Raw genomic sequence first — 14,512 nt, forward strand, 5'->3', positions numbered from 1 at the left:
GGCTGCTCCAACATTGGGTGCATACATATTTATGATTGTTATGTCTTCTTGATGCATCAGTCCTTTTATCATTAAGTAATGTCCCTCATTTTCTCTTTTTATGGTTTTTAAAGTGTATTTTGTCAGATACAAGAATAGCTACTCCAGCTCGTTTTTCTTTTCTGTTTGCATGGTAAATCTTTTTCCATCCTTTCACTCTTAGTCTATGTGAATCTTTATGGGTGAGGTGGGTCTCTTGTAGGCAGCATATAGTTGGGTCCTCCTATTTAATCCAGTCAGCCAGTCTATGTCTTTTGATTGGGGAATTTAAGCCCTTTACATTAAGAGTTGTTATTGAAAGGTGTTGATTTATTCCTAGCATTTTATTGGTTGTTTGGTTGTCTTAGGTGTCTTTTGTTCCTTGCTTTCTGATTTACGGTTTGGTTTCTGTGTTTTTTGGTTCCTTAGGTTGTAGATAGCGGTCTACGGCCATACCACCCGGAACGCGCCCAATGTCGTCTGATCTCGGAAGGTTGTAGATAGCGGTTTTGTTTGTTTGTTTTCTCTTCATGAATGCCATTTTTATTGTACTAGTTGGTTTTGATTTTTCTTGGGTTTTTATGGCAGTGTTAGTTATTTTTCAGGAACCAAACCCAGTACCTCCCTTAAGGATTTCTTGTAAGGGTGATCGTGTGGTAGTGAACTCCCGCAGTTTTGGTTTGTCTGAGAAATATACTATCTGCCCTTCATTTTGGAAGGATAGCCTTGCAGGGTAGAGTATTCTTGGCTGGCAATCTTTGTCTTTTCGTATTTTGAATATATCATCCCATTCCTTTCTAGCTTTTAGGGTTTGTGATGAGAAGTCTGATGTTAGCCTGATTGGGGCTCCCTTATAGGTGATTTGACGCTTATCTCTTGTAGCTTTTAAGATTCTCTCTTTGTCTCTGAGTTTTGCCAATTTGACTAACATGTCTTGGAGAAGGCCTTTTTGGGTTGAATACGTTTGGAGATCGTTGAGCTTCTTGAATCTGAAGATCTGTGATTTTTCCTATACTTGGGAAGTTTTCTGCCACTATTTTGTTGAATATGTTTTCAATGGAATCTCCATTTTCCTCCCCTTCTGGAATACCCATGACTCGGATATTTGAGCACTTAAAGTTGTCTGATATCCCTCTCAGATTTTCTTCAATGCCTCCTCTGGGGAGGAGCCCGCAGCACACGGTTCACCTTTGAATCCCCCCGGGGAGGACCAACTCCGGTGTCTGCCTGCAGTCAGCTCTCCGGCAGGTTCACGCGAACTTGGGAATGCTCCGACCACACTATTCCTAACCAGAAATCGGTTAGGCATTTTTCCGACCTGGTTGCCGCAGAGATGGTACCTGCCTCCCAGAAACAGGAAGTTTACCGGGGGCTGGAGCCCAGGGTGTGGTGGAGTGACAGTTGGCCCAGCCCGTACTTCCTTGCCCTCCCGACACTGGCTGGGGATGCCCCACGCCACCAGCCCTGCCAGAGAACCACGGAGGGAGTGGGAGGGGAGGCCGGTCCATAGGTCTCGGGAAGCCCTGCATTGGGGCAAGCAAGTGGGAAGGCTCAGTGAGGAGCCGAGCTGGGCGAGGAGGACAAGCCTGGCCAAGCTGGGCCAGAGCCGCCACCACCTGAGAAAACGGAGGCAGCCCCGGAGCCGGTGAGTGTCCCGGTGGGGCAGGCGGACGCCGGGCGGGCGTCCGCCCCCTAAGCAGGGCCGGGCCAGGGGTCACTCACGGGGCTGTGCCAGGCTGGGCAGCTCTCTCTCTGCCTCCCCGTCCTTGGCCGCCGCCGCCTTGGGCTGCTCACTCCATCCCGCGGCGCGGCTTGGGCGCTCCCAGGAATCTTCTTTTATGCCGACCTGAAACCTCGAATCCTGAATAGGGCAGCTGGCCGCTGCAGCTAAGAAACAGTTCTTTTCCTGCTCCACACTTCAAAGCTGTTGCCTGTAAATGAGGCAGCCTCTCCTGCCAAGGGCAAAGTGGTGGTCACCCCCCCGACCTGCCACCAGCAGCGGTCCTCCCTTAAGAGATGTCAAGAGGAAGGTCCACAAGTTTCCCGGCTGCCTAAGGCCCAGTGGCCACCTTTTCCTCCTCAGCTACTCAGCGCCAACTGCCGCAGCCACCGCCATCTTAGGATCCCTTCCGAGGCACTTATTAATTCCTGTGGCTCCTCCAAGTCTGGATGACAAAGAGTCTAGGAATCTGCCTTCCTTCCAAGGATATCTGCTCAGACTTTTAAAGAGGGGTTAATACCAATTCTCCTCTAACTATTACAGACAATTGAAACAGATGCTACACTCCCACACTCATTCTATGAGGCCAACATAACTCTGATACCAAAACCAGATAAAGGCACAACAGAAAAAGAAAATTATAGGCCAATATCCTTGATGAACCTAAATGATAAAATCCTCAACAAAATATTAGCAGTTAGAATACAGCAACATATTTTAAAAATTATACACTATGATCAAGTGGGATTCATCCCCGGTATGCAAGGATGGTTCAACATATGAAAGTCAATAAATGTGCTACATCACATCAACAACTCAAGGACAAAGACCATATGAATATCTCAATAGATGCTGAAAAAGCATTTGATGAAATTCAACATTCCTTCATGATAAAGACTCTCAACAAATTAGGTATAGAAGGAAAATATCTTAATGCAATAAAAGCCATTTATGATAAGCCCACCACCAGTATTATTTTGAATGGGGAAAAATTGAAGGCCTTCCCCTTAAGGACAGGAACAAGACAAGGATGTCCACTCTCACCACTTCTACTCAACATAGTACTAGAGGTACTAGCTAGAGCAGTCAGGCAAGAGAAAGAAATAAAGGGAATCCAGATTGGAAAAGATGAAGTCAAACTTTCCCTGTTTGCAGATGACATGATACTATGTATAGAAAAACCTAAAGACTCTATCAAAAAACTCCTAGAGCTGGTTAATAACTTCAGCAATGTTGCAGGATACAAAATAAATGCCCCCAAATCAGTAGCATTTATATATTCAAATAATGAATTATCAGAGAGAAATAAAGAAAGTAAGCCCATTTACAATTGTCACCAAAAAAATATGATACCTAGGTGTCAATTTAACCAAGGAGGTGAAAGACCTCTACAATAATTACAAACCACTTCTGAAAGAAATTAAAAGGCACAAAAAGTTGGGAAGATATTCCATGCTCTTGGATTGGAAGAATTAACATTGTGAAAATGTCTATACTACACAAAGCGATCTACAGATTTAATGCAATCCCCATCAAAATACCAATGACATTCTCTGCAGAAATGGAAAAAACAATCTTAACTTTCATATGGAACAACAAAAGACCCCTAATAGCCAAAGCAATCCCAAGCAAAAAAACAAACCTGGGGGTATAACTCTGCCTGACTTCAAATTATGCTGCAAAGCTGTTGTAACCCAACAGGGGGTTACTGGTATAAAAACAGACATTCAGACCAGTGGGGTAGAATAGGGAATTCAGAAATCACTCCTCAGGCTTATAGCCATCTGATATTAGACAAAGGCAGCAAAAATCTACATTGGGGAAAATATTGCCTCTTCAACAAGTGGTGCTGGGAAAACTGGATATCCATATGCAGAAGAATGAAACTAGATATGCATCTCTCACCATACACTAAAGTCAACTCAAAATGGATTAAAGACCTAGGTATAAGACCCAAAACTGTAAAATTACTAAGGGAAAATATAGGTGAAACACTTCAGTGGTTAGGTCAGGGCACAGGCTTTATGAACAGGAGCCCAAAAGCACAAGCAGCAAAAGAAAAAATAAACAAGTGGGACTATATCAAACTAAAAAGTTTCTGCACAGCTAAAGAAACAATCAACAGAGTGAAAAGACAACCTACAGAGTGGGAGAAAACTTTTTGCTAACTATCCATCTGACAAGGGACTAACATCCAGAATATACATAGGACTCAAGCAATTATACAGTAAAAAAATAAATGACCCAATTAAAAAATGGGCAAAGGAGTTGAATAGACATTTTTCAAAGGAAGACATACAAATGGCCAACAGATATATGAAAAAATGCTCAACATCACTAGTCATCAGAGAAATGCAAATTAAAACCACCTTGAGATACCACCTCACTCCAGTTAGACTGGCTATAATCAAAAAGATGGTGAATAACAAATGCTGGCGAGGGTGTGGAGAGAAGGGAACACTAGTGCACTGTTGGCGGGACTGTAAATTAGTCCAACCACTTTGGAAAACAATATGGAGGCTTCTCAAACAACTACAGGTAGATCTTCCATATGATCCAGCAATCCGTCTTCTGGGTATATATCCAGAGGAATGGAAATCATCATGTCAAAGAGATACCTGCACTCCCATGTTTATCGCAGCTGTGTTTACAATAGCCAAGATATGGAACCAACCTAAATGTCCATCAATGGATGATTAGATAAGGAAACTGTGGTATATATACACTACGGAATACTACTCTGCCATAAAAAAGAATGAAATACTCGCATTTGCAACAACATGGATGAAGCTGGAAAAGTTTATGTTGAGTGAAAAAAGCAAAGCACAGAGGGATAAATACTTCATGTGCTCACTCATATGTGGGAGCTAAGAGAGAAAGGAAGGAAGGAAAGAAAGACCACAGTAGTGCTGTGGTCTAACAGAGGGAGGGAACATTCCTAGGGCTACAAATAGGAGTGGAGGGGAGGGGAGAAGGGGAGGGAGGTTGGGGGATAAATGGGAGGGGACAAAGGATACAAAAGTAATTTCTGGTAATGGGTATGCCCCCAGTACGAATCTGGCCCTCACATCATGGGCAGGAGGGGGGACAATTAGCTTTGTATCTCATGAATATTCTTAACAAAGAAAAAAACCTTTGATTGTGTACTTTTGTAGTCATTAAGTTTTTGGACTCTTTACCAGTGCCTATAGTATAGAGCTGAAATGCCTAGTCTGGAATTTGAAATCCTATTATTACCTCATGATGAAGATGCACTCTTACTTGGAAGAATTAAATGAACTAACAGAAATGAACAGTCGTTTAAAGAATGAGAATAGAGAAACGATTTGGGAAGTTCTCTAGGTGAAAACAAGAGGCACGTAACTTGTTTTAGACTCTTAAAGTTTTCTGATAATTTTGTCCTTGGTTTAACTCCGTTTGAAAATTAAGCTGAATTATATTTCAAAATAATTGAAATACAAACAAATGAAATATAAACAAGATATCTGGTTAAAGAGTAATTCCTCATTTGGGTAAGGAATAGTGTAGAATTCAATTTTGCTTTCTTCATGCTTTGCCTAGAGAAAAAAGTAAAATACTATAAATTTGAGGACTATGCATAGCTATGATAAAAATAATTTGAAGTAAGAAAACCGTAAGGAAGAATAGGTAGTCCCACTTGAACAGCTACTCTAGTCATATCCTTAAGGGGGTATCACTGTTCATCTCTTAGAGAACTTGAGATGTTACTAATTAAGGAGGCCATTCCTTTGCAACACCAAAATATATTTCAAAACATCATCTTCCTCTGTTCACTTGAAATTCCAGCCAAGCTTAACTCTGTGATATTCTATTTGTCCACATCTGAACACCTCTTTAATTGAAAAAGGAATTTAACTAGAATAGATCTTTTAACCCCCATTTCTGTGTATCTTTAATTGGGCTCAGATATCACTTCTTAAGAATAACATCCTGGCTGGCCAGTTAGCTCAGCTGCTTAGAGAGTGGTGCTATAACACCGAGGTCGAGGGTTCAATACCTGTACCTCCTCCCTTGTTCTCCAAGGAAAAGCAATCTGTTTCACTTCTGAATTTCCATAATACCTTTTCTTTGACTATTTTATGGAACTTTTCACTTTCTACCTTGTGTTAGCCGTTCCTCCTCTAAATCCTGTTCAATTACTATGAAAAGTTTGGAATTGCATTAAAATAGACCTTTAATGATAAATGGCTACTTAACAAGTGTCCTGCAGGTATGGTATCCTTATTGGATTATGATGCTTTATCTTGTCTTCTGCTTGAGATTCAGACCTGGGATGAAATTTCTCTGGTCAGGAAGTTCCAGGACAGGTTGAATATTGCTTTTCTGGGTTAGCTGTCAATTGAATTACCTATCTCTGAGTTACAGTATTAGTTCTTAGGGTTAGAAGAATTACTAAACTACTGTTTCTTAACGGTCTGAGGGGACCCAGCCCTTCCTGAGGGAAGACAGCATATTTTCAGGGCTCACAGCTCATTCCTTTTGAACAGACTTTCCCTGGGGAAAAAAATAGGCAAGGTGTATTTGATTACCCTGTTGGCTCTTAACTATAGGTACCTCCTGTACTAAAGAGATTTGCTTTTAACCTGTTCTGTGGTCCATCATTCATCTCCACAACTGCTCTAGAATCAAATCTAATAACTTGTTGCTTGGCAATAGTATGTCCCCTAAATAATGTACTTGGAAATCAGTTTCTCAATTCTGTTCTTTATAATTTATCAGAGATTTATGCCAAGGTTAACATTAGAAAACTTAGACCCTGTTTGAACCCTAGAAATTCAAGAGGACTAATGCTATCATCCCACTCAACTTCTTAAGAGAATGGCTCTGTAAGTCTAGATATCATACAGCTATCAAGTTTATACAGCTGCTTCAAAATTGGTACAAACCTTTTTAAGGTAGTTTGGACTGACTTTTAGAAGCATCAACTCTTAACCTATGGCTTAATTTCATGACTTTTGACATTTCTTATAATATTTATTCATTTGGCTTTGAAGACTGATTCCCAGATCTGACTTTAGTCACCTCCCTACCAATTATTAATATTCATTGGGATTTCTAGTCTGTCTTACCCTGTGCTTTCTTCAGTATTGCTTTATGTAACTTTGTAGAGGTATATATTTATCTGGTCTGGGCCAGGAATTAATGAGAAGATTCTCGAACTGATCTGAGAACCTATAATTTGACCTGTACCTCTCAATTCTAAGCAGCTAAATGAATGTATGATATACTTCAATTATTAGAAGACCCTGGATCAAGGTTGTAGACTATGGAGCAGTGCTGTGGGTCTGTTCTGGAAAAGAGAGATCTCTTTGTCTTGAATATTAATCAGGGAGTGGACTTTTGTAGAATACACAGATTTTTCTTTTTGAATATTGCCTGGGGTATTGTTATTCTTCTTTCCCAGTCTTTCCCACTTCATATTTAGGCAGATAATACGCAAATTCAAAGAATGACTGAGCACTGGTAAGGAGATGAGTTTACTGGTTGGTATTATTTGCCTATTGCTACTTTTTAAAATATTGTAAACAAATTTATTATTACTATTAGCCAGAGGAAAGAAATTAAAGAATCTAAGGCTAGACGGTACATTAAAAATTCTTTATCCTAAATCTCTAATTGAGCCCAGAATCAGAATTGTGTTATGCAAATGTGCATACATTTTAGAGTCAGAGAAATTGGAAGTGGAATTTTAGCTCTGCCACGTATTAGCTGTGTGAATTTGGGGACATAGCCTCTCAAAACCTCAGTTTCCTTGTCTATAAAATCGGAATAACTATAGAGTTGTTCAAATGACTGACTAAAAGAGATGAAGAATGTAAAGTGTCTAAAACAATGGATGATACATAATAAATATTCAAAATAGTGCTTGTTATTATAATTATTGTTAATCAATAAAGAAGTTTTAATGAAGTGGTTGCCAACTGATTTTACATGACTTCTCTTTGTAGTACAGACTTTTTTCTCCCGTGGAGACATAGAACAAAGTAGATTTCTAGAAAAAGGCCCAAAGAGAGCCTTAGAAACTGGGGTCAGATACTGAAAGAAAAAAAGTCCATTCATTCGAAATTGGAAAGCAGAAAAGATCTGTTCTCTAGTAACTTTACAATAGGAAGAGATTATTGTTCATTTATTCTGCAAACATCTGTTAAACACCTCTGTCAGGAACTTTGCTATATCCATTGTGAATGTAGAGATGAGTAACACATAACCTCTAAATGAATTCACAAATCAGTGAGGGAAAAGAATCTGTAAGCAGTAAAATTACAATATAGTATAGATAAGTGTTATTACAGAGACATGAACAGAAACCTCTTAGGTCACAGAAAACTAAATTTTCCCTAAGTAAATCGAGTGTGAAAGTGCAGAAAAGATGGAAGTAGTTGGGGAAGACCTTATTGAGAACATAGCCTACACTAATAAAAGTGGAATGAAACTAGGTAGAGAATCTAGATTTGTCCTTGAACCTGTGGCAAAATGCCCACATCAGAGTTGACTAATAGAAAACAGGCCAGTGAATATCTAAAGAAAGGGAGGTAACATTTATGGTGGGTTTCATATATGCGTGGCATTGGACCAAAAGCTTTCACATATATTCCCTCATTTAATTTGCAATAGATACAATTAACTATATTTTATTTATTACACTGGTGTACTATGATTGCCTACCTATATTTAATTTCTTTGCAAAAGCCCTACAACCTATAGTAATATTTCAGATATAGGAAATGACTGGGTTAATGGTAATCAATATCTGTGAGAGAAGAAACAGAAAATAATGAAAAACTATACTTTAGGCCAGTGGTTCTCACTGAGGTTACTGGACCAGCAATATGAGCATCTTCTATGAACTTGTTACAAATGCAGATTTTCTGGCTCTACACCAGACCTTACTGAATCAGAATTCCTGGGGATGGGACCAGCAATCTATATTTTAAGAAGGTTTCCAGGAGATAATAATAACCTGCTTTAGGCCAGGAGTCAGGAAACTATAGCATGTGGACCTAATCCAGTCCATAACCTCTTTTTGTAAATAAAATTATATTGAAATACAGCCATACCAATTCATTTATCGTTTTTATGGATGCTTTTGTGGCAGATTTGATGTAGTTGTAACAGAGACCTTATGGCCTGCAAAGTTAAAAGTATTTACTATCTGCTACTTTACAAAAAAAGTTTGCTGATTCCTGCATTAGGCCTTAGGCACTATATAAAGGTCTAAATTTTGAATGTGTAAGCAGATATTTGCTAATAGAATTGAAGACCATGAAGGAAAAAGGAAATTTTTCATGGTTTTAAGATTCTTAACCTGTTATCTTTCCCTTTTAGTCAAGGATACTATCTAAATGGGCCTTTTAGTTCAAGTCTACTGACAATCCCGAAGCAAAGGTCATCTTCTGTGTCAGTGACTCACCATGTAGGTCTGAGAAGAGCTGGTAAGAAATCATTCTTTATGATTTAAATATGGGAGTTCTCAAAGTATATGGTAGCATAAATTGATTTCATTACACATTTATAGCTAATTTTGAATACCATTTTATGTGTTGGAAGTTAACATGACTAAACAATTTGGATTGGATACTAGCTGACCATATGCTAATTTATCCAATAAACTTTTTTTGAATATCTATGTACTAGGCACTTTGTTAGGCACTAGGGATTTGGAAATAAAATACAAAACTATTTTATTAATCTGAATAGTTGCAGATCCAGAACAGGGAAAATCTTCAGGAAAGGCTATTTCTTTTGTAGAATAGTAATTGTGAAGAAATAGGAAAAACCTCAATTAATCCTGGCAAGTCATTCTAATGGGAATTTTCTTTAAATTAAAAGACTATAGAATGCTTCAAAACTTCTTGGATGAAAGATATTCTACAAATACAACATACATAGCAGAGCAGTACTGATATTCTGCTTTTAAAATACATTATGGCTGATATCAGACAGGTGCAATGGCATATACAGTCACAAATTTATACACATTACAAAGTAAAACATATGAAGAGACAGGAAAATATTGATAATCAAGAAAAGCAGGCACTAGAAGGAGATCTACATATGATATTGATAATGGATTTAACAGTCTTTAAAAATAACAATGTTTTAAAAGAAATAGAAGGAAAGATGGGAAAAATGGATGTAAACTTTAAACAGAGAACTGGAACACAAAATGTAAGAGACTTAAGGGACAGAGTCAAAAGTTCTAATATATGTGTGAATGAAGTCTCAAATGGAAAGGAGATAATAGGTAGAACAGAATAATTTTCCAAAGCTATTAAAAGAATGCAACCAATAAATTCATAAAGCTTAGTGAACCCCAAGGAGGATAAATACAGAGAAAATCACAACTAAGTATATCAGTAAAACCCCTGAATTATAAAGATAAAGAGAAAAATTTCAAATGCAACCAGAAAAGGGTTATTTTGCAAGGAGCAACCATAATACTGACAATGACTTTTCAATAACCACTATGTAAGCCAAAGGCAATGGAATGGCATACTTAAAGTGTTGGAAGAATAAAATTGCTAAAATAGAATTCTTTATCCAATGAAATCTTTAAAAAATTGAAGTGAAATAAAAACTTTTTTTCAAAGTGCCCCCCCAATAGTAACTTAAGTGTGGTGATGGATATGTTAATTGATTTGATAGTGGTAACCATGTCAGTGTATATACATAAATTAAATCATGTCTTGAATATATAGAATTTTTATTTGTCAGTTGTATCTCAGTAAAGCTGGGGAAGATCTTTTCACCAAGTCAGATAAGAAGTTAGAAAAAAATGAAACTTTGTTTTATACAAACATAAGCTGAAAGAATTTGTTGCTAGCAGACTTGTGCTACTAAGATTCAGCAAAGGAATTTCCTTAGATAGGAGGAAAATGACCCAGATTGAAGCATGGAACTGCCGGAACAAATAAAAAGCACTGGTAAGGCTAAATAGATGGGTGAGTATAAGGAAATATTGATGAGTAAAGACAACAATAATAGCTTCCTTTGTAGCATTTTTAATATACGTAGAAGTGACATATATGGTAACAATAGCATAAAGAGTGGGGATGGGGTAAATAGACTTAAACTTTTTGTAAGGAACTAGCAATCATTGAAAGTAGTCAAAAGTCCTAATTTAAGAGATACTAATACTTCAAAAATACACGTTATAATATCCAGGGGACAATTAAAAGAATAGGAAAACATATAATAAGGGCTGACTGGTTAGCTCAGTTGATTAGAGTGTGGCGCTGATAATACCAAGGTTCAGGGTTCGATCCCTATACCAGCCTGCTGCCAAAAAAATTTTTAAAATTTAAAAATTTAAAAATTTAAAAAAGAAAAACAAGAAAAAGATATAACTAGAAAGCTAATATGGGAGGTAAAATGATGTGATTTAAAAAAATTTCAATAATTCAAAAGAATCCAAGGAAAGAAAAATAAGAAACAAAAACAGAAGGAATGAATAAAAAGTGAATAGCAAGATTGTGGATTAAACACACTGTATTACATTAAACATACACCTGGGGGTCAGAGGAAAAGATCCGAGCAGAGTTGTTACAATATATTATCTAAAATGTCCAGTTTTCAACAAAAAATTGGACTGTACACTCCAATTAAAAAACAAATATTGTCAGACTGAATTAAAAATACAAGACTCAACTATAAGCTCTTTACGTGAGCATACTCTAAATATAAGGACACAGATAGATCTGATCTCATAGCAGTAAATACATGAACTAAAAATTGATAGAATTAAAGGTTGAAACAGACAAATCAATATTCATATTTGGAGGCTTTAACTCTCATTAACTAGTAGAATAAGCAGACCAAAATAGTATAGATATATGGGAGACTTGAACATGATTAACTGACTTGATTTAACTGACTATAAAACACTACACCTAGCCATCATAGGATACTTATTTTTCTAAGAACACACAATATTTATCACAACAGACTGTTTGCTTGACTGTAAAGCAAATCTCAATGAGTTTCAAAGGATTAAAATAATATAAAGAGATCAATTTCTGGAATGGCAAAGGGAGGATCTCACTTTCCTACTAAAACAACAAAAATAGGTGCAAAACAGTTTCAGAAGTCTGGAACTTAACAAAAGCCAGAAGAGCTAGAGGTCATCTATCCAAGAGAACTACTGAACCTTGGTAAGACAGAGGATTCTGTGACATTTTAATTTGGTGCATCACTTTCTCCCCCTCTTTTTCCAGCTCGGTGGTACAGTAGTCAAAAGCCAACAGCTTTGCAGCCATTTGGATAGGTCTGACCTCTCTTGGAACCCCATTAAAAGCATCATTCCTAGAGCTCAGTAAATATTTTGTCCAAACTTACATCTCCCTGGAAAATTTCTTATTCTCCTGGTATTGTGGCTCATAGCTCAGCTCACCAAAACAAAACAAAAATAAAAAAAAATCCTACTCCCAGGCATTGCCAAGATGATAGCAGTATGCTGACAACTTTGTGACTGTCTCAGGCTGTGATTTCAGTTGTGGCAAATAAGCATTGACTGAGAATTTAAGGAAAATCCTAACTAGATGACCATAGGGAACTTGGAAAGCACTGACATGTTCCTGGAATCTAATAGTCTGCACACATGTACAAGGCTGAACTCATGCCCAAGAAGGATCTGGGAAAGGAGAAGGCTCAAAGTCATTCATCTCTGGCTGACCTTTAGGCCCTGCACAAGCAGGAAGTGAAAGCTAAGACTGTCTTATAAGCCACCTGAAGTTTGAACATGTGTCTTTTCACACAGATTCCCTTGACAAAAGATAGAAGACATATAGATAAGACATTTAAAGAAATCTACTGACTAATTGTTGGCTAATCTCTAAATTACACTCACCCAGGGATGACTCTTAAGAAGCCAAGCTTAAAAATAAGATCAAGAACTTAAAACAACAACAACAACAAAAATCTAGCAGAGACGTAAGTGGCTACACACCACAAAGAAAACAGAATCTAGATAATTAGTCCAGGAAAGTCACTAAGGAAATAATCAGAAAGAAGAAAACAAACAAAAAGTCAGCAACATAATAAACCTTGGTCATAGGAGGGATCTGATACCATAGTTGTTACACATTTTATCTAAAATGTACAATTTTCAACAAAAAATTATGAAACATTCAAAGAAACAAGAAATGTTTTGCTATGGACATGAAAAAAAGTAGCCAACAAAAAATTTTTCTGAAGGGCTTGGATTTTTAGACTTAGTAGACAAAGACTATAAATTTGCTATTATAAATATGTTTACAGAAAGAGAAAACCATGTTTGAAGTATTTAAGAAGAATATGACAATAGTATCTCACCAAAGAGAATACAAATAGTTAGAAATTATAAATTTACAAAATAATGTTAATAATTATGAAGTAATTGCCACTTCTACTTAATATTGGATTAAAGGTTCTAGCCAGAGCAATTAGGTAAAGAGGAATGAAAGGAAGAAGTAATACTATATTTGTAGATGACATGATTTTTATATACAAAATCCTAAGAAATTCACTAAAACCTATACAACCAATAAACAAGTTTATCAATGTAGCAGTATATAAGATCGATATACAAAAATTAACTTTATTTCTATACACTATCAATGAATAATCCCAAACTGAAATTATGAAAATAATTCTGTTTATAGTTAGCATAAGAATAAAATATCTTCAAAGTTGAAAGGGAAGGGGAAAAAAGAATAAAATACATTGAAATAAATTTAATAAAACAGTACAATACCTTTACAGTGAAAACTATAAATCATTGTTGAAAGAAATTAAAGAAGACCTATATAAATGGAAAGACATCCCATGTTCATGGAACAGAAGACTAAATTAATATTGTTAAGATAGCAGTATTCTCCAGATTGTTCTAGATTCAGCACAATCCTTATCAAAACTTCAGCTGGCTTCTTTGTAGAAATTGCCAATCTAATTCCAAAATTCATATGGAAATGTAAGGGTCTGAGAATAGTTAACACAGTTCTTTAATAAAAAGTTAGAGGATTCACACTTCCAAATTTTAAAACTTAACTACCAATCTACAGTAATCAAGACAGTGTGGTACAGGCATAAGGATTTTCCAAGTCAATGGAACAGAATTGAGAGTCCAGAAACAAATTTTTACATTTATGTTCAAGTGATTCTAAACAAGGGTGCAAAAATAATTCAATGGGAAATGAACAGTGTTTTCAAGAAATGGTGCTGGGACAAGTGGATATAGACATGCAAAAGAGTGAATTTGGAACCCTACCTCTCATCGTACTCAAAAATTAACTCAAAATTCATCATAGACTCAAATGTAAAAGTTAAAATCATAAGAGATAACAAGTATTGTCAAGGGTTTGGAGAAAACCAACCCTTGTACACTGTTGGGAATGTAAATTGGTACAGCTATTACAGAAAACAGTGTAGTGTCCTCAAAAAAATAAGAATAAAACTACCATATGACTCAGCAACCCCTATTCTGGATATATATAAAGGAAATTGTTAGTACCTCTTAGAGGCATCTGTGCTCCCATGTTCACTGTGGCATTATTTACAGTAGCCAAGATATGGAAGCAACCTAATTGTCCATTGATGGATGAATGGGATAAAGAAAATGCGGTACATATATACAATGGAATACTACTCAGCTGTAACGGATCCTGTCATTTGTGACAACATGGATGAACCTGGAGGACATTATGCCCAGAGAAATAAGCCAGGCACAAAAAGAAAATACCATATGATCTCACTTACAAGGGTACTTCAAAGAGTTCA

At 36.8% G+C, this 14,512-nt stretch overlaps 1 protein-coding gene across 1 annotated transcript in view; it reads left to right on the plus strand.

Annotated features, from left to right (window-relative positions):
* The window catches only part of PDE3B (phosphodiesterase 3B), a 202,326-nt gene that overhangs the window by 147,404 nt on the left and 40,410 nt on the right, over positions 1 to 14,512 (plus strand). Inside the window, exon 5 of the mRNA XM_063095336.1 lies at positions 9,086 to 9,192. Within this exon, the coding sequence (XP_062951406.1) occupies positions 9,086 to 9,192 (107 nt within the window). The remainder of the gene's footprint in view (positions 1 to 9,085; positions 9,193 to 14,512) is intronic.

Source organism: Cynocephalus volans, chromosome 4 (genome assembly GCF_027409185.1).
Source record: "Cynocephalus volans isolate mCynVol1 chromosome 4, mCynVol1.pri, whole genome shotgun sequence".
Taxonomy (NCBI): Eukaryota; Metazoa; Chordata; class Mammalia; order Dermoptera; family Cynocephalidae; genus Cynocephalus; species Cynocephalus volans.